General features: G+C 41.4%; 1 protein-coding gene across 1 annotated transcript; it reads right to left on the bottom strand.

Annotated features, from left to right (window-relative positions):
- Positions 1-14,989: 14,989 nt before the first annotated feature.
- On the bottom strand, positions 14,990-17,821 carry LOC126183500 (innexin inx2). Its single transcript, XM_049925539.1, has one exon. The coding sequence runs from the start codon at positions 17,689-17,691 to the stop codon at positions 16,612-16,614; it is 1,080 nt and encodes a 359-aa protein (XP_049781496.1). The 5' UTR covers positions 17,692-17,821; the 3' UTR covers positions 14,990-16,611.
- Between the last annotated feature and the right edge of the window lie 3,215 nt (positions 17,822-21,036).

The raw sequence follows: 21,036 nt of genomic DNA, 5'->3' as shown, positions 1-21,036 counted from the left end.
CCTGTCCCTGTACCATACATTTTTGGGGGATATTAATTAATGATACTATCATCAGAATAAATAACACAAGTGTCAACTCTTGAACTGTCGACTCATGGGCCTCAATAGTTTCTTGTAGCGTTAATTATTATCTATTGTGAGATAGGAAAAGTGGCAGCTCAAGAGAGTGTAGAGTGTACTTGCCTTTCTGATAAAGTTTTATATGAAATCAGGTGAACATGCCACCACTCCACCCCAGCACCTCGCACAATATGGCGGCCCTGCCAGGACATTACCTGGTTGACACTGAGAGACATTCAGTCAATTAATTAAATTCTTAAAAGACTGTTAATTAGTTAAATTCCAGTTTTTCATCCCTCGTTAATTCTGCAGTATGTTAAGCTGCTTGTGCGAATTTATTAATATGCCATTCATTGTAGTTGCATGAATTGTAACAAGTAGGGCTAGGTTGTTACAAAGTTGGCCGAGCGATTCTAAGCGCTTCAGTCCGGAACCGCGCTGCTGCTACGGTCGCAGGTTCAAATCCTGCCTCGGGCTTGGATGTGTGTGATGTCCTTAGGTTAATTAGGTTTAAGTAGTTCTACGTCTAGGGAACTGATGACCTCAGATGTTAAGTCCCATAGTGCTTAGAGCCAATTGAACCATTTTTTACAAAGTGGGAGTCAACTAGAAAGGCGTAGTAAATGGAGGATGCACAGGGCATGGACGGAAATGAGTCGTAGGATGAGATGGTGTACTTTCCCAAGAAACAGGAAGCTATGAACAATAGTGATACGAACAATTCAGTGACAGGTCGTGAGCGGTCTGACGGAATACACAATATGAGCGAGGAGGAAAACGCGGTTAAGCTCGGCAGAAACTTTGTGGCTATTGTTCACGACAGGTACAATGTAGTTAATGGCGTGAATAGACCTCTATTGCCCCGACAATGCAGCAGCAACCGGAGATCTCGCGTTTTGTCACCTGGAGGCGTAAAGGAGTCCGAGAAGGAATCAAATTTACTTGTCTAAATACGGAAAGAGATGACAGAATCAGAAAAGAAGAGTAAGGTGTCTGAACAGAAACGAGAACAAGACGTGAGGGCACTGGTACAGAAGATAAACGATCAGTTAAGAGACTGGACAGAGACCACGAATAACCGTCTGAACAAGACTGACGCCCATGTGACGAAAATAGGATAAATTAGTACTGAAGCTAATCAAAATGCGCTGAGGGCGAAGAAGGAAGCTGGCTTGCCAAGACAAGAAGCGGCTGATGCCAGGACATTAGCTAAAGTAACAAACAATATAGCCAGAACAGCCGGGCGCACTGCTAATATTAATTCACATGCGATAGTGTCACCGTAAACTCAGGGACAGAATGCAGTTGCGGGTACCGCGCAAAGAGTAGGCAAGTTGGAGCATCGCGTTGTTCAGCAGGAACAAGAAGTGCGGAAGAGTACTTCGCATCCAGAAAGCAAAGAGCAACGGGTCACAGGGAGCGCATTGCGGAAGTGAAAAGGAGTGTTCGCTCAATAACTGCAGCCCGCCTAGAAGGTGCAATACGGCGTCCGAGTATCACGATAACGTAGGGCTTGTCGGTCCAGCATTCGACATGGATTTTCGGGGTATTTGGAGCATGCTAGAGAGTCTGACTTTGCGCTAACAGAAAGCCCGACAGGTGATCTAAGGTTTGATCACAAGCACTTACTCTCTGTGCTAAAGTTTCAGACTTTTCGTAAGAACGGAAGTTCTCTCCGCCTGAAGGTTTGGCAGGACTGTCACATGGCAGTGCGTCTCCAGGCAAACGGATGGATAGTTCACTGTTCCGAATCCGAGCATTGGGATGCCGCCTTCCAAATTTCGGCTGTTGAATAGCATGGAAAATTTTAGGCTGAAAGGACTAGGCATTTCCTCTGCTATCTTCTTCTTCTTAAATAAAGCATCTTGGTGGTTGGAAGTGTGCCCACCTCAACTTTTGTCGCACTCTGTACGCAGAGGCGAGGCAGTTCAAGATTTGGAGAAAACTTACTGGGGCATGGACGAGGAGAGTAGCGAGAAGAAATCACTGATACGGGGCGAAGTAAGTAGTAATTTTTGGATGGGAGTTGGTTGGATTTCGAGTTAGGTTTCTCTCTAACGATAGAACTCCGTCGTTAGGAGCAGTCCGGAATTCTATCGAGGGATATTCCAGTATAGTTTTACGTAAAATCAGATGAAACGCAATCCTGTGTTTAATCGGTCACGAAACACTTTATATATCATGCGCTCAGTTGTTTGACATGACTCATTTCGCTGTGAGTCATGAGCGAACTTTGATGGCTAAATTAGTATTTTCAAAGTGGTGAATTTAGGCTTTGAATGCGTGGGAGTAATTTGTGCGCCCATGTTGTGTTTCCTTAATCTAATCAATCCTTTGCTGACAAACGAACGGTATGTTACCATCATTTGCCCATAAGGAATCATAGGAATAGTATTTTTTATGTCCTATGTAACTGCAGTCTCGAGAGTACGCTCCATCTGTAACGTAAATGTTCTGAACTGAACTACTCAATTCGTTAAACTTCGTCCCAACGTGCACAAAAGACGTTTTCCCTCACCCTGTAACCATTAACCTCCAGTACCCAGTGAGCGAAATTTATTTACACTCCTGGAAATTGAAATAAGAACACCGTGAATTCATTGTCCCAGGAAGGGGAAACTTTATTGACACATTCCTGGGGTCAGATACATCACATGATCACACTGACAGAACCACAGGCACATAGACACAGGCAACAGAGCATGCACAATGTCGGCACTAGTACAGTGTATATCCACCTTTCGCAGCAATGCAGGCTGCTATTCTCCCATGGAGACGATCGTAGAGATGCTGGATGTAGTCCTGTGGAACGGCTTGCCATGCCATTTCCACCTGGCGCCTCAGTTGGACCAGCGTTCGTGCTGGACGTGCAGACCGCGTGAGACGACGCTTCATCCAGTCCCAAACATGCTCAATGGGGGACAGATCCGGAGATCTTGCTGGCCAGGGTAGTTGACTTACACCTTCTAGAGCACGTTGGGTGGCACGGGATACATGCGGACGTGCATTGTCCTGTTGGAACAGCAAGTTCCCTTGCCGGTCTACGAATGGTAGAACAATGGGTTCGATGACGGTTTGGATGTACCGTGCACTATTCAGTGTCTCCTCGACGATCACCAGTGGTGTACGGCCAGTGTAGGAGATCGCTCCCCACACCATGATGCCGGGTGTTGGCCCTGTGTGCCTCGGTCGTATGCAGTCCTGATTGTGGCGCTCACCTGCACGGCGCCAAACACGCATACGACCATCATTGGCACCAAGGCAGAAGCGACTTTCATCGCTGAAGACGACACGTCTCCATTCGTCCCTCCATTCACGCCTGTCGCGACACCACTGGAGGCGGGCTGCACGATGTTGGGGCGTGAGCGGAAGACGGCCTAACGGTGTGCGGGACCATAGCCCAGCTTCATGGAGACGGTTGCGAATGGTCCTCGCCGATACCCCAGGAGCAACAGTGTCCCTAATTTGCTGGGAAGTGGCGGTGCGGTCCCCTACGGCACTGTGTAGGATCCTACGGTCTTGGCGTGCATCCGTGCGTCGCTGCGGTCCGGTCCCAGGTCGACGGGCACGTGCACCTTCCGCCGACCACTGGCGACAACATCGATGTACTGTGGAGACCTCACGCCCCACGTGTTGAGCAATTCGGCGGTACGTCCACCCGGCCTCCCGCATGCCCACTATACGCCCTCGCTCAAAGTCCGTCAACTGCACATACGGTTCACGTCCACGCTGTCGCGGCATGCTACCAGTGTTAAGGACTGCGATGGAGCTCCGTATGCCACGGCAAACTGGCTGACACTGACGGCGGCGGTGCACAAATGCTGCGCAGCTAGCGCAATTCGACGGCCAACACCGCGGTTCCTGGTGTGTCCTCTGTGCCGTGCGTGTGATCATTGCTTGTACAGCCCTCTCGCAGTGTCCGGAGCAAGTATGGTGGGTCTGACACACCGGTGTCAATGTGTTCTTTTTTCCATTTCCAGGAGTGTATTACGTTGACTAAGGACCAAACGCTGATCGTTCGTTCTGGAGTTCGCAAATTAAAATTTCGTTGCGCAGTTTTCTCCTTAGGTTAGATGATGATGATGATTGGTTTGTGGGGCGCTCAACTGCGCGGGTATCAGCGCCTGTACAAATTCTCAACCTTTGCTCAGTCCAAATTCGCCACATTCATGAATGATGATGAAATGATGAGGACAACACAAACACCCAGTCAACTCGGGGCAGGTGAAAATGCCTGACCCTTAGGTTAGAGACTACAGCTAATAATCAATTAAAATTCATGTAATTTCGGGGATTTGACAAGCAGGGTCGAGTAAGTAATGTTAAGCACGGTTTTGTGTACACTTAGCACTTAGCTACCCAAAATCCTTGTTATAAGTCGAACTTTTAATGGGATATACGCCTTTCCAGTTGATGTTGATCTACTAGGACTACTGCAAAAGGAAGTAGGTATAACATGGTATCTTTTTGTAAAGATCTTTGTTACAAGCAACAGTTGTATATCACATGCTGGATGCTGGCAAAGTTTCGCTGTCACAGCGAAAATGCATACAGACTGTGTAAAAGTCGGTAATATGGTGTACTAACTTGCCATCAAAATCGAAGCAGACAGATGAACAGTAACAGAAAAAAGCCGCCCATGCTGTCGCAAAATTTTGCATCCATATCGACAGATAAACAACATTCAGGCGATACATTAAAGCGTGTTCCACCTTATTGTCACAGAGCCAGCACTCAGCATTATGTTAGAAATAGTTATGTAAGTTCCAGAATACCTGAAACGGTTCGAAAACCTGTTCATGGAATAATAACTAACTATTCAAAAAAGTGACTGGTTGCAGTTTTATACATTTACATTAATGCTAATTAAATCGAAAATGGTGTCACCTATCGAATTTTCTTGTTACCAATTATTTCTCAGCACAACCTACCCTGCAACATCCTTACAACTCTTTCTGGCCACCCTGCTTACGTTTCATTGAGTAGTGTTGAATAGAGACAGCCTGTCTTTGTCTCACACAAAGTCTCCGAGTTAGGCACCCCAGATAGCGAATTTAGTAATGACAAACAAGACGCCAGGTGGCTTTTGTATCTTGACGGCGGGAAGCTCATGTGTAACAGGTGAAACGGGTTTCATCAGCCAAAACTTTGTATGAAGTGTGGCTTATGTATACAGAGAGAATCACCTAAAACCTGCACCGCAAATATTGCGGAAATGGAAAGTGCTACTGATGTGCGGTTGTCACAGGATGGATTGGTAGTCAGGAGTTTCTATTGTTGTCCACTAAACAGATTACAATAATACTTAGAAAGTGTATTTTTGTGCAAACAAACAGTTTTTTAAATCGGAACAATGCCTACTGACATAAACAAAGTAAGTATAGTAAATTAGAATGTCAAGTGTGTGTGTTTCAGGAGTCTAGTTCGTATCGTTTACGAAATATGGTATTTTGAAGAGTTCCCACATCGACACTTGTTTGTGGTATTCAACCTGCGTAGTTGCTAGATACGATGTTGTTATATTTGCTTACAGCGTGCTTGTGTGTTCCTTGAGTGCACTGCGACTTGCTAGTCAGTGTGTGACAGTCCAAACAGTAGGTCGTGAGTGGACGATGGGATTTACCAATGCAGAAAAAGCCCACATGTTCATCGTGGACGGAAAACACAAGAACAATACAGTTCGTTCTTGTACGACATATGTGGCAAGATATCCTAAAAGACGTCAACCATCTCGGCTATTTATCAACCTCTTCAATCAGTTACGTGAAAGTGGTAATGTAACACCTAGGCACCATAACAGAAGTGAACAAGTGACGACAGAAGACGGGGGGAAAATTAATGTTTTTGCTGTTGATCTGCACGTTACCTCTCGTACAATCGCATGAGCAAGCGGAATGAGTCAGGTAAATGTCCTACGCTTTCTCCATCGACATAGGTTCCACCACTATCGTATATCTCTCCATCAAGTGCTGCATGGAAACAATTATGAGAATAGTCTTAACTTCTGTTAATAACTAATACGTATCTCGTTCAGTGATGGTGCCAAATCTACCAATCATGGCCCGTTAAACCGCCGAAACATACCCTACTGGTCTGTTGACAATCCCCGTTGGCTTTGTCAGTTGGAGCGCCAGCGTCCATGGAGTGTAACGTGTCGTGTGCGATAGTGACCCATCAGCTCGTAGAGCAGTATTTCATACAAGCAACAGTGAACGCGCAGAAGTAACGCACCCTCCTAACCTACCATCTTCCATGGGGTGCTGGAAGATGTTCCTCAGCACATTAAGAGGAACCTGTAGTGCCAACACGATGGCTGTCCACCCCATACTGCACCAAGTACTGCAGCACGTCTTTACGAATTATTTCCAAATAGTTAGATTGGACGCAGAGGACCTGTATCTTGGCCTTCCTGTTCGCCGGATTTGACGGTTGTAGACTTTTTTCGGTGGCGAAAGCTGAAAGACGCTGTTTACAAGGACATACCATCTACACCCGATGATATGCAACGACGTATTACTGCAGCCTGCTGAAATGCTAGCACGTGTGCAGCAGTCGTTCCGTGCCAGACTGGAAGCGTGCATTGGCGCTACCGGTGGTCATTTTGAACACAACCTGTGATGGTCAGTTCTCTTGTTACTGGTCAAAATCCACATAACTAGTGTAGGAAACTGTGTTCTTTAGTGTGTGCTAGTAAAGGTATTGTGCAGGTGTCGGTGAGAGAGCTTTTCAAAATACGATACCTCGTAAACAACTCGCATTATAATCCTGCAGCAAACACTACTCAAATTCTGATTTAACCTACTTTTAATTTGTTAATGACAATAGGCATTGTTCCATTTAAAAATTTGTATGTTTGCACACAAAATACACTTCCTAAGTATTATTTAAATCTGTTTACTAGCTAACAATACGAGCCCCTGACTACCAGTCCATTCTGTGAAAACCGCACATCAGTAGCACTTTCCATTTCCGCAATATTTGCGGTGCAGGTTTTAGGTGATTCATCCTATACAGGGTGTTACAAAAAGGTACGGCCAAACATTCAGGAAACATTCCTCACACACAAAGAAAGAAAATATGTTATGTGGACATGTGTCCGGAAACGCTTACTTTCCAATGAAGCCTCATCTGTAAAGAGAACATATGCACTGAAATGAGGATTGACACATTGTTGGATGAACCATTCGCAGAAGTGTACCCGTGGAGGCCAATCAGCTGCTGATAGTGCCTGCACACGCTGTACATGGTACAGAAACAACTGGTTTTCACGTAGTGACGTGGTCAACGTTACCTTGTACAGCAGCAACTTCTCTGACGCTGACGTTAGGGTTATCATCAACTGCACGAAGAATTGCCTCGTCCATTGTAGGTGTCCTCGTCGTTCTAGGTCTTCCCCAGTCGCGAGTCATAGGCTGGAATGTTCCGTGCTCCCTAAGACGCCGATCAATTGCTTCGAACGTCTTCCTGTCGGGACACTTTCGCTCTGGAAATCTGTCTCGATACAAACGTACCGCGCCACGGCTATTGCCCCGTGCTAATCGATACATCAAATGGGCATCTGCCAACTCCGCATTTGTAAACATTGCACTGACTGCAAAACCACGTTCGTGATGAACACTAACCTGTTGATGCTACGTACTGATGTGCTTGATGCTAGTACTGTAGAGCAATGAGTCGCATGTCAACATTACCTTCCTTCAATTGCCGGCCGCGGTGGTCTAGCGGTTCTGGCGCTGCAGTCCGGAACCGCGGGACTGCTACGGTCGCAGGTTCGAATCCTGCCTCGGGCATGGGTGTGTGTGATGTCCTTAGGTTAGTTAGGTTTAAGTAGTTCTAAGTTCTAGGGGACTTATGACCTAAGATGTTGAGTCCCATAGTGCTCAGAGCCATTTGAACCTTCCTTCAATTGGGCCAACTGGCGGTGAATCGAGGAAGTACAGTACATACTGACGAAACTAAAATGAGCTCTGACATGGAAATTAAGCATTTCCGGACACATGTCCACATAACATCTTTTCTTTATTTGTGTGTGTGTGTGTGTGAGGAATGTTTCCTGAAAGTTTGGCCGTACCTTTTTGTAACACCCTGTACACACAGTCATTCTGTGATGATGTTAAAAACTCTGAGGGCTGATGGAGAAGGGTAAATGTATCAATCTGAGGCAAGGGGCCCGGGTCCGTAAGTGACAGCCGAAAGTTATACGCGAAAGTGATCTGAAAACCTCTGACTGTGGAATACATGTACCAATACTGTTGAGTAGGTAACTTACAGAAGCGGTAGTATGGATCAAAAACAAGGAAAAACGTCTACTAAACTTCGGCTCTGACATGCATATCTTAAAGAGTTATGAGCACTTGTTCGACTTTGATACTATGAAGCAATCTCTTTTATCACAAGTTCCTTGGTTTCCATATTCTTAGAGGTGGTAGCATGGACCAAACCAACAACAAAAAATTCCCAGTAAATACGGTCTCTAAAATGTGTAACTTAAGAACTAGGGGCACTTGTTCAGTAGAAGAGAATTGTTTCGCAGTAGCGAAGATCAACAAGTTCTCATACCTCTAAGGGCATGCATTTTAGAGAATATAATTACTGGATTTTTTTTTTCTTGTTTTGGTTCATACTACTGTACTATCCCTTTAAGTTCCCTACCTTAAAAACTTAGCAACAACGTTACCGGTAGACGTATTACACTGTCAGAGGTATCAGAACGATTATTCGCATCCAACTTTAGATTCGGTCGTTTCCGGACCAGGATCCCTTACCACAGATTTATACGTTTACTTTCCTCCATCATCACGGAGTCACGGTCAGACGCCTCCATACATAAATATGTCTAGTGGTAAATAAACCTGTGTAAGGAGATCATAACATTTCGCTACTTCGGCAGATCATTATCTCTGTCATCGATCCTTCTCAGTTATGAAAGTTAATTAAAAGAAAACCAACAGAAAAATATTGTCGTCTGTTCCCTCATTGCGGCACGCAGGCTACACCAACTTGGGCCTGCGCCGAAACGTGATACCGTGTATGAGGCTGATAGAAATAGGTTTTGAGGGAAGTATCTCAGTGATATCAACATTATCAGACACAAAACACTTGCCAAATTTGCCAAGGAGAAAGTTGCCTTGTAGAAGAAATCATTTCAGCATTAGCCAAGAGATCTAAACCACACTTAAAAGGTCGCACGGAGATTCCAACCCTAATCCTGTCAAGTGTATATACGGCCTCTAAAGTATTACGCCATGTTATGCTGCTGTTAACCCTAGGAGGCCCGCCCGGTTAGCCGTTCGGTCTAACGCAAGGCTTTCTGGACTGGGAAGGAGAACCTTGTCCCCGGCACGAATCCTCTCGGCGGACTTGTGTCGAGGTCCGGTGAGCCGGCCAGTCTGTGGATGGTTTTTAGGCGGTTTTCCATCTGCCTCGGCGAATGCGGGCTGGTTCCCCTTATTCCGCCTCAGCTACACTATGTCGACGATTGCCGCGCAAACAAGTTCTCCACGTACGCGTACACCACCATTACTCTACCACGCAAACAGAGGTTACACTTGTCTGGTGTGAGACATTCCCTGGAGGGTCCACCGGGGACCGAACCGCACAATAACCCTGGGGTTGGTGTGGGGCGGTGGAGGGGTGAAGTGGACTGCGGTAGTCGTCGTGAGGTTGCTGACCATTGCGGCGACGGAGCCTCTCCGTCGTTTCTAGGCCCCCGGTTAACATACAAACCCTAGGACACTAAAGGGGGGCAGCTTGGGGGTGGGGGCTTGTTACTAAACCATCGTAAAGCTTACTACTATACATCTTATTCAACGACTGTAACACCCAATATGACCTAAGTTCGCGTTATCTAGCCAAGAGCAATTTATTTCGCCTACAATGAAACAGACATTTTCGTGGTCAAATAGTTTGCTCTTACAAACAAACAGCATTCATTGTCCATGTAACTACTACTGTCGTTTAGTCCACTTCTTCCGGAATAATTCCCAAGACCTGAGTAACAAGTGACTTGTCTTTTATCGATTTTTCACTGTCTTACTTTATAATTGTTTTCTGTTGTTTACGTCGGCAAGCTGCATTTCTTCTCTCACGAAATTTACGTCCATGATTTGGCAATCTTTTGTTCCCTCTTCCGGTGAATATAATTCCAATTTTCTGTATTCAAATAGCTTTTCCATTAACACATTGCTACTTATTACCTCTAGAAGCCATAACGTACGTCTAAATGTACTTTCGTTGGGAACTGGGTGGTCTGATGTCCATTGCTTCCTCCTCGTCTCCTCCTCCTCCCCCCCCCCCCCTTCCACCAACCCCACTTAACGAACTACGCCACAATAGCGAGTGCGACATTAGATCTATATAAACAAACATTCTTACTGTACTAATCTGACTTTTGTGCAGGGCCGTATTGCAGTCTTTCTGAAATCACTAAACAGAACTTTTCTTTTGATGCAGACTGATCTCTTTTCAGAGTTACAAAACGAGTCTGGTGGCAATGTCTGTCCACAACAAATATTGCTAACGCATGTAAGCATCGGAAGCCAGGAGAAAGTTAATCTCTCTCTCTATACACACACACACACACACACACACACACACACACACACACACACACACACACACTCTGCTCATTTTATGGAGGAAACTTTCTGTACTAAGTGGTCATTAATGTTTTTTATTTACATTAGAACACAGCTCTTCTGTCTTAACAGCTGTTAACTTTCCTGCATATATACAACTGCAGATAAAATGCAAAGATCTGAAGTACTTTACAGCCCAACCAGACCAGATTTTTAATTGGTCACAGTACTGTGGTTATGGGGTAATCAAGTGACTACCAATCACCACTACTGCTCATTTAGAATACACCTCAAATCTGGTATTAGCTTCTTAAAGAAATGTGACTCATTGGAGAGTAGAGATTCAGCCTTAAAAACTTAATTTTAAATTTAGTCTTCAATGTGAGGAAACCTTACTAAGAGCCAGCCAGTACTGAATTTCTTTTTAACCCTTTGGGCCCAACATATTTCTGTCAAAGCACTATTTTACTCATTTCGTTTTGAAGTACCAGTGCCTTTAGCATGAATCCACCAATGCTTTTAATGATCTCCCCCAAGCCATAGTAGACCCACAAAAATAAATTATAGATATATTTTTGGATAAACTGTTTTAGATATGGTGTTCCACAACGAGAATTTATGTCCATACATACCTTTCACTTATGTCATCAAAGCAGTAAGCGTGATGCAAAGAATAAGACCAGAATAGCAAATAAAATTATGCAGCATCCACACTTATCTTTGTCCAGCACTCTCTGCTGGCAAGTCATTGTGTTTTATCAGCAGTACCTCTCCTGAAATTTATTTCAGTTATACACAACTGGAGTGCAATACCATTTTTTCAGGCATCTTTTACACAACATATTTGTCTCCAGAAGAATAAAATTTTCGATCTGCCCTGGCTATCATTTTGACAGGCGTATCATACTCTCTTCCAGAGAAATTGTTATGCAGGTTAAAACTGCCAGTTAACAATATACAGTTTCATGCAATTTCGCTTAATATATCAGTACATTCAGCCTTAAAAACTTCCATATGAATGAAGGTGCTGCTAACTTGCATGACAATGCTCACTAATAACTACTGCAATTCAAAGTCGCACACGTGTTTGCAATTGATTAGTAAAATGCTACAGTAATATTCTTAAGTATTGCACAATTTCCTCTGCCTTAGACAGTTATGCTTCACATAAGTGGTGCATTTTTATTTAACTACAAGTAAAAAGTTTCAGGATATCAAGACTGTAGCTGTACTGAGATACAAGTAAACTCCAGTTTTTTATTCAGAAACTGGCTACAGACACCATGTGTTTAAAATCTTGATTATCAGGTTCAGTCATAGCTCCTGTTGTATTTTAAGTAAAAAAGTTTGTCACATGGCAGCCAACAGCTTCCAGTCAGTATAAGAAGTCACTCACATTCTACCACAGACCTAGGGCACTTGGGGGGGGGGGGGGGGGGGCGGGGGGAGATGGGGAGAGGGAGAAATGAGGGAGAGGGTGAGGGTGAGGGAGGGGGGGAGAGGGGGGGGAGAGAGAGAGAGAGAGAGAGAGAGAGAGAGAGAGAGAGAGAGAGAGAGGACTGCTGTCAACTTTGAAGACTACTGTAAAAAATAATAATCTTATGGTATAATTACCTGTATAGTGAAGTTCAGTACGGTTTTTTATTTCTATTCATGTAAGTATTCTCTCTCAAGGACATGGAATTTGTCACGGTAATACAATGTTAAGTCAATTGGTCAAAATATGCAACACACAGCACACACAACGTGCTTTATGATGATAGGATGGTTGGCCAGGAATGGTCTTTATTAAAGAACAATACTGGCCCTTACCTTAGTGACCTATGAAAACCGAGATCAAGATGATCAGGCAGAGCACCTCCATCCTCCTAGTTAATTACTATCTAGTTATCACTATGAAAGGAACGAACAACTCAAACCACATTTTTCATTTCTGTAGAATACACATTTCGATGTTTATACAAACAATTACATTAATGTTTATATGCCACCCCAAATTTTAACACTTTATAGTGCAAAGTTTTTGAATTTGCCACTGGTGCCTAGACAATTACTGTGAAGCAATCATCACTGGCAACAGTAGTTTAAATAACTTAACACTTGGTAAGTACTTTTAAAAAATGAACTGGCAGTTTGCGAACATTTCATTTAATAATATTTTTAACACCAAATAACTCTTCACAACAGAGTTTCACATCTACCTAAGAGTTATCAATGTTGATAGTATCTCACAGAGGTACTGTTGATAGGAGGCATGTTCTCTTGTTGAATATTACTAGTCTTATGAATGGTATTAGTAAAATACTGATATCCATTGTTTGCCGAACTCCATCAATGACTTTCTAAAAATAAATACTGTCAGTGAGGGTACTGGATGTGTCTCGTTTCCTCAGTATCACATCTCTCAAGGCTTGCCAAGTGAAAATGTACCTTATAACATGTGAACACTGAAAAAATATGTAGTTTAGAATTGTGCATTACACACTGATATGATCCCTTCAGTATTTTAACAGTATCTCAAACAAACACCAGTCTATTCACAATATTTTGAAATATATAGCTGCCATTTATTTTCTTGCAAATATATTGAAATCGCCCATGTTTGATGTTTTACAAATTTATTACAGCTATGTCAGTTATTGCTCATTACAGCCCAAATCTAGGGTAAAGACTATTTGATGTGCAGCTAATATTGGTTTTCATACAAATATCTTTTTCTTGCTTACTCATAGACAGGAATATGTACGTGTATTGCTTCTAATATTGTGCAGTTTAAGCAGATTCCCAGATATCCCAACTGTCTTCACAAAAAGAATGTACATGGGAATTACACATTTATTATGTCTAGAGGATTTTATTTGTCACGAAGATTTATAACAATTTTGAGATGGATACCTGAACAGCATGTATGTAACTGTACCATCCTCCAACAGTATAAATCAAGAAATACTGTCCAAATCATGTAAGTCTGATGTTTACACTCCATTATTAATGTACAATTGAACAGTGAAAGAGTCAAACAAGTGTTCAAAACCTTGAACTGAATAGCAAGTAAACTCCCAACTGCAGTTCATAAAAATTCTTTGCTATGACAGAGAAAAATTGAAAGCCTTTCATTGCAGGCCTGTGTATCACTGTAGAGTCCCTCCGAAGTGTGCAATACCAAGCTTCACCATACGAGTTTATTGGTGTGCGTATCAATACTGTGACCCATATAATCTAAAAACTGAAGTACACAAACAACTGACAGGAAACTTACCTTTGATCTTGGAATGTTAAAGAATGAACATTAATGGAAAACACCCTACAAAAATTGTGCAGTCATGATATTCACTTATGCTCTCAAAATCACATCAAAACGAAAGTCACAGAAAGCATCTAGATAGCTGCAACAATCTATGAGAAACCACTGGACAACATAAAAGCGAAGCAGGACAAGCTACTCTTATTCACGACCGTAACAGCATACATACCACAGTAACTGTTTACAGTGTGAGGTACACCAATATTAACCTGAACATGGCCCCACATCTGGAGTAACAGTCTGAATGGCAATCAGAATTGTTAGGAAAGCTTGGAAATAATAATAAATAATAATAATAATAATAATAATAATAATCTCAAATGGCTTTAAATAAGGTGTTGACTGCATGTTGTACTAGAAAGGATCCTATCTGGAAACTATTTTTACAATGTGTGTCATTTAATATATTTTTATCGCAACTCATATGCGTTAACTGTTCCTGCAGAACAGGTAATATATAAAAACAGACTGAAAAGTTAAGGATTGGTACTTTTTCAAAAACACGATGTGTAGTCTGCTCGATACACTTTTTAACATTGTCTAAACACCCCCCCCCCCCCCACACACACACCCCTTTAGCAATAAAGTGTGCTAAGTGGCTGTTTACTGCCAAACAGTGAGACATTTATTTTACAAGAAGTGGTCCACAATGTACAAGCTGCTTATGTGTGCCAGTCATTCTCTTCAGTACACAAAAGCAAGCTGAAATTCCACCTCAAAAACTATCTGCTGGCATAACCTATTTAAAGTCTTCAATTGTTATGCTATCAATGAGAGAAGTTTAATCATAATTTAACCACAAATACCACTAATGCTACATAAATAGAACTATACCATTTTAGTTTTACTGACCTCTTCAATTGCTCTCTACAGTATGCAAAGCAACTGTAAATCCTCATTTTAGTTCTTTAGTAGCTAGCTGAATGTGAGCTATTATATGTTTGCCCATCCAAAAGAATACTGCTGTAAGAAGAGACTGCAGAAAACCACAATCTATACACAAAAGTGAAATTTTAGTTTAAAAAGGTTTAAATGTAACACAAAATAATATTAACACTATAGAACATTTATTTATTGGTATTCTATTTGTATACAAAATTAGGCAGTTCACAAACACTAAATGAAATGCATCCTCTGCAAAAAAAAAAAAAAAAAAAAAAATCATTGTAAAACAAACTTTAAAAATCAAAAGGAATGCATGGAAGACAAGCCTTGGCCAGACCAACAATAATCTTGATTTTTTCAACAAAAATATCTAATAAAATGCACTACATATGTGAACACATTGAGATGACAAAATGTGTAAATGACTTGCTTCTTCAATGAGTCACGTAATACACAAACTGGAAGAATAAATTAACGAAAGACTAAGGCACATATTTGTGAATGCTAACATTTTGTAATGCTCACACGTGAATCAGAAATTCAGTGTGGTTAACAAATCTCATGACAAGTCTTAATATTTATTGATACAAAATGAAATTTTCACTTTCATTTCAGTTACAAATATTGAAATGTGAGGTCATTAGTGAAAAAAGTATTTCACCACTGATAATAGCAAACTGGCAACAGATGATATATGTTTAAATGTAAATCAGTTTTTTCATGGCATTAGAACAAGGCACAGATACCAGTCTCATGAAAAACTTGTTTCAAATGTAAAGTTACAGAAAAGTAAAACAGCGAATGAAAAATTAATACAATTAAAAATTTGAAGTTGATTCCAGGAATTTCATTACCATATTTTTCATGCACATATAACTATGGCAATTCATAACACAGAAATTGCTTTTAACTGATCTAGAAGCAAATTTGCATTTTAAAATTTGTCCACTAAGACACTAGATTAAAATACTACCACAAAAATATCTCTCAAGCTTCATTCACTGTAATATAAAATATTGCTGATAGTATTATAAATAACTAAAAACTGATAAAATACTTCCATAGCCCCTGAATGAGGCAGTTGCTTCCCTATAATGCTACATGAGGAAGGTGAGTAGCACTGACCTTTGAAGAAAAAGGTTCATTAAAAATTGGCAAATTTATATATATATCTTACCCTCAAAGATCTGCAAGCAACATTACAATATTGAAAAAATTCCTTAACACCAGCAACTGTTAACACAAAAGAGCAAACGGCACCTCCAACAATGAACAGTCTTTACATGATCACAGGAATATATTTGTTTCATTTATAGCCATTTACACCTTAGCCTGGTAAATAAAATGTTACAGGTTTACACTGGCATTGTTATTGCACCTTTAGACTTATCTGACCAATGATAGGACTAACCTGCAGTTCACTACAGTACCTTACATGTACATGGGCTGAGGTTATGACAGATGTACGACTAGAAATTAATTTTGCCTGTAAATAAACAAATAAAAACAATACAGCCACCTAATATCACTTGTTCTGAAATAAGGCTAAGGGGTTTTAACAATGCTGAGAAACATTATGCACACACCCATTTCATGCAAGGAAGCAATAACATAAAAGAAATGTGTGGGAGACACTTTACTCAGCATTGTTAACTGGCTTCTAAAATGCAATGAAGGAATGAACACAACAGTCTATACTATGGGCTCTCACGGAGGCGTGGTCCCTTCAAAAACCACCCACAGTTTTAAGATTTATGACAGGAAAAAAAGCAGTCTGTGGCTACGTTATACTATCTCTTTACCTTCTAACTTTTTAGCTAGATCCGCAACCAGTTCTTTATAAATTAGCGGATCTATATTCTTACCCAGCTGATACAATACGAACCAATCTCCTATCTGGCATTTATTGGAGATTGTTTCTATCTGGTCTTGCGGCGCCAAACGAGAGCGAGCACGCAGAAGATACATGCGCATCTGTGGTCCCATCGCAGTTGCTAAACGATACACAAGACCTATTCCTGTGAGAACTGACAGAATGACAAACCAAAACCACAGAAAAACGTAGATCTTCTCGTTGACAATATTCAGAGGAAGGACGCAGAGGCCATCGAATGTTTGCACACTACCCGATGGACCGTATTTATGGAAAGTGCATTTCGTCACCTTTGGAAACACTCTGCTCATGGGATCAGATCGCTCCTCAGGTTCCATTTCTGTAAATCGTACAACATCTGAACCATAAGTTGTGAACTCTCCATCCAAGAAAAGATCCATAAAGTAAATTTGTCCAACGACGTTGACAAAATTCAATGCTTCACAAATAAAAAAGCGATAAGCATAGAAATTTTGTGTGTGTAGATTTGTGGCAAAGTAGTCCACTAGGAGCTTCTTACGATCTGCTTTGGATTGTTCGTTTACTACAGGGCTATTCAAGTCTAACACAAGCATCTTGATTCGACCACCTTCCCATGTCTTCCACAAATATCTTGGGATATAAAACAAGATAGCTTGGAAGAAAAGCACAAAACACACCCACTGATAATACTTGTGATACTTCACCTCATCTTTTCCGGCTACATGGGCGCCCACACCTGGATGAGCCACTTCTAACCCTATCTTGCCATTTAAACGATTTGGAATGGTGAACGTAGAGTAAATCCAGCAGTATGTATCCATCACAGCAAGAGGAATTTCATCCACAATACAGTCAATTGGGTCGCCGATGTACTGACGCGATGTCACCAACAGCGAAAATGCAATCAGAATTATAACAGTAGCTTTGTAGTGCAGACGAAACAAGTTATTGTCAATACAAACGGAGTCTAATTTCAGTAGCCCCTTAACGGAGCCGAACACGTCAAACATGGTTGTTCACTATGTCTGTTGCACTTTTAAAACAATACAGGGCCAACTTCTATGTCACACGGTCCCTTTCCCGCCACCGCCACCACCTCCGTCTTCTTCAGTCTCTGCTACACAACTGCAAATATGCTGTCCCATGTAACTTTGTTCCCCGCTGGAGCTACTTGACTTGTCGCGTTGGTGGGGAGAGTTACCCACTGTCCCAGCGTGACTGGTGGGGGAAGTAGCCTCGCAGCAGGCCTACCAATACCTCCCTGCGTAGCTGACGCAATGTTACGCTTTCATTGTACTTAACATTGCAGGATTACCGATATCGTTGGCGTAACATATATTTAATGAGAAAGTGACACTCATTCCTTCCAGAGGTTAAGTATCTTCTGCATCAACTATTGTTTTAATGTCTACTGAGTTGATAAGTAGAATTCTGACTGCAAGAGCGCACCAACAACAAAAGGTTGCGCTTTTTCCTGTAACAATTCAACATACCGCAGTTAAAAATATATCGAAATGTAAATTCAGCTATAGTTCTGGAAGTACATGTTTAATCGTTATTTATATTCTTCTCCTGAAAAGACTGAGAATTTGTTACTACCGAACAATCTGGCATAATTTTTGAACATCACTAAACGAATCAGAATAGACTCCAGAAGTTACCTGTTCTCAGCTTCTTCTTATGGTGTGTGCTTTTCACTTTGATAATGATGGTCCGATGTTATCATAAAAATCTAAGATTCTGGGGATGAGTACGAGAACAAGCTATTCTTAGAACCTCATAAACTATCGGGGAATATATTCGCCTCGGGACTGTATGAGAGAAAGTAATAAAGTAAATATCCCTTTTTCGTACTGCCAGCGTTTGTAACATATGTAACACTTTTAACGTGAGCAGGAACTGAGCTAGATGGGAAAACTCATTCAGTTTTGAAGGAGTGAAGGAAAGGATGCACAGTTTCAAACGTGATAAAAGTAAAAACTATAGAGTAGCGATGTTTTTTAATCGCCAAATGTATCAGTGTTGCTTGCACTTTATGTTAGGTGACTGCTGGATACAAATACCAAACTGAATGAGTACAGCTGAACGAAATTTGTACGTATTAATCTTGCTGCCAGACAAGGAACGTTCAGATACATGAGAATATTTTCTATGCTCACATATTTAGTAGTTTTTGACACTGCCTGGTATGATGAGAAAAAGATCACTAATAGAAGTTACTGCAACGCTGAAAGATTTTAGAACACCAGAGCCATCTAGCATTTCACGTCGCAAGGTGAATAGCAATTTTGAGGTTTCATGACAAATGGCTCCGGATACACTCACTATTAGTCAATGAGCATTACATGTTCTGGCTTTATTCACAGTGGCCATGGATTGATATGGCTGTCTGTGTGGCGGTGTGAGATATGAGGAAAGGGGAAGGGGATATACACCCCTCCCTACTCTCCGCTAATACACTTTTACCCCCTAATACTTAAGATTGTCTTTACAATATACTAAACTATTGTGGTCCATTGTGGGACTCAATCACCTGTTGTCAGTGTGCACCATTACAATGTGTATTTTGCACTCTTACAAAACCACTATTAAGACTTCATTCTCCTTCAGCTAACCAAGTTAAAAGAAAGATCTTTTCTTACAATTAAAATAATTCCTTTGTTTTTCCTCTCTTCACTATTGACAGCACCATCGGGAACGCGCTAAATGCAGAGTAACAAACATTACCCGTTAGGGACGTTTTATGCAATTTTTAAGTGTCGCAAAATTACGCAATACAAAATTAGTTACAAAGCGTAAGCTACACAAAAATTACTTTAAATCTGTTAAAAGATCTACAGCCGGTTTCATCCCTGACAGTACAGGCGTATTCTGGAGAATCAGAGTATTTCAGATGTACGCTCGGTAGTTCCTTCTTGTATCCTCGTCTTTTAGAGTCATAGAGTGCAAACAACTATGGAGTTAGCATTCGGATGCGCAGAACGAGAATTTGAAGACTGCAAATCTGAAACGCTGAAAGAGCCAGAATTGTGCAATGTCAGATTTCTCACGGAGACTGTTGTATATGCCAAGGCGAATAATATGGAAAAGACTGGAAGTACTACAAAGGTTTCCTTTGGTTCAAAAGAGGGCCGACTGATGCGGAAGTGAGCGCTGAATGTGCACGCGCCTGAAGGCAGCGATTGTTGTAACTAGTGTCTGGCGTGAGCTCCTACCATTGTAGTACTTTGAATATCGTGTAAACTCATTTTGTGGTGTGATAACTGTGTTGGACAGAACAAAAATCGTATGACGATGGTAGCTTTAACGTTGCTTGTTCCAGAAAGTAGTTTGAAAGTGTTGAAATCAAGTTTTTAGTGTATGGTCATAGTTACATGCCTTCCGATAGAGGCTTTGGCATTATAGAGAAAAGGAAAAAGAATATTGTGGCCACGGCTAGAGTAATAAATGCTGATCAGTGTGGGTGAAGATGATTTCTTGGATGCGCCTTCCTTAGCTAATTCGTATCTTAACACTAACAAACTAAAAATAACCAATGCTTCAGTAACACGCTTCTCTTCAGACAAGAAAGTCAAGCTTCTAATGAGAAACCATTCTGATGAAGCAGACTGAACTGTGTTCTCCAAGTTCAAAAACGGATAGAACTTCAAGCTCTACCGTCCTTAGGAAATGTGCCTCAACTTCCACTGTCAAGCAAATTAAGTGAAGGAAAAAAAGACCTACTTGCTACGATTCCTTTTCTTGCTGTGAAATATAGAGCATTTTATAAATCTTTCTGTAAGTGATTTTAGGACGTAAGAACTTGAATGGACATTCAGAGGTTCCTTGGCATGGCACACTCTGCCTTACCGAAGTGTTAAGTCTCATGGGAGTCTTTGCTCAGTATCAAATGTTCCTTTTTAAAATGTGTTTGGGTAAAACGTTAACAATAATGTCAGATATCTAAATTAATATTTCATTAAATGCAAATTGTTTGTAACATAATTTCCAATGGTTTTTTCCCATTTTCCGAAATATTTATTTTTTAGCTTATTCAGCGTTTCCTTCTTCTAGTCTTCAGTTGTGCCCACATCTCCTGTAGCTCAAGCCACGTGATTTTGGAACGGTGCATTTTAGCCCGTATAGCGCTTAGCATATTTTCAATGTTATTACTCCGCTGCTACGATAGAACACCTCCAGAAGTACCACGAAATTTTGTATAAGCGTTTTACAGAACATCTGAACAATTTAATACTACGAACCGAAGTTGGCTTACAGATGTGAAGAGCAATGGTATTGTGCTTCTTCGTCACAGTATCAGAGCTTAGATTCCGCTTTGTTTACGTTTTTTCGGTAACAGGATAAGAAGTGACCGC

Source organism: Schistocerca cancellata, chromosome 4 (assembly GCF_023864275.1).
Source record: "Schistocerca cancellata isolate TAMUIC-IGC-003103 chromosome 4, iqSchCanc2.1, whole genome shotgun sequence".
Taxonomy (NCBI): domain Eukaryota; kingdom Metazoa; phylum Arthropoda; class Insecta; order Orthoptera; family Acrididae; genus Schistocerca; species Schistocerca cancellata.
Note: the sequence above shows the minus strand (reverse complement) of the source record. Positions and strands in the feature narration are given on the sequence as shown.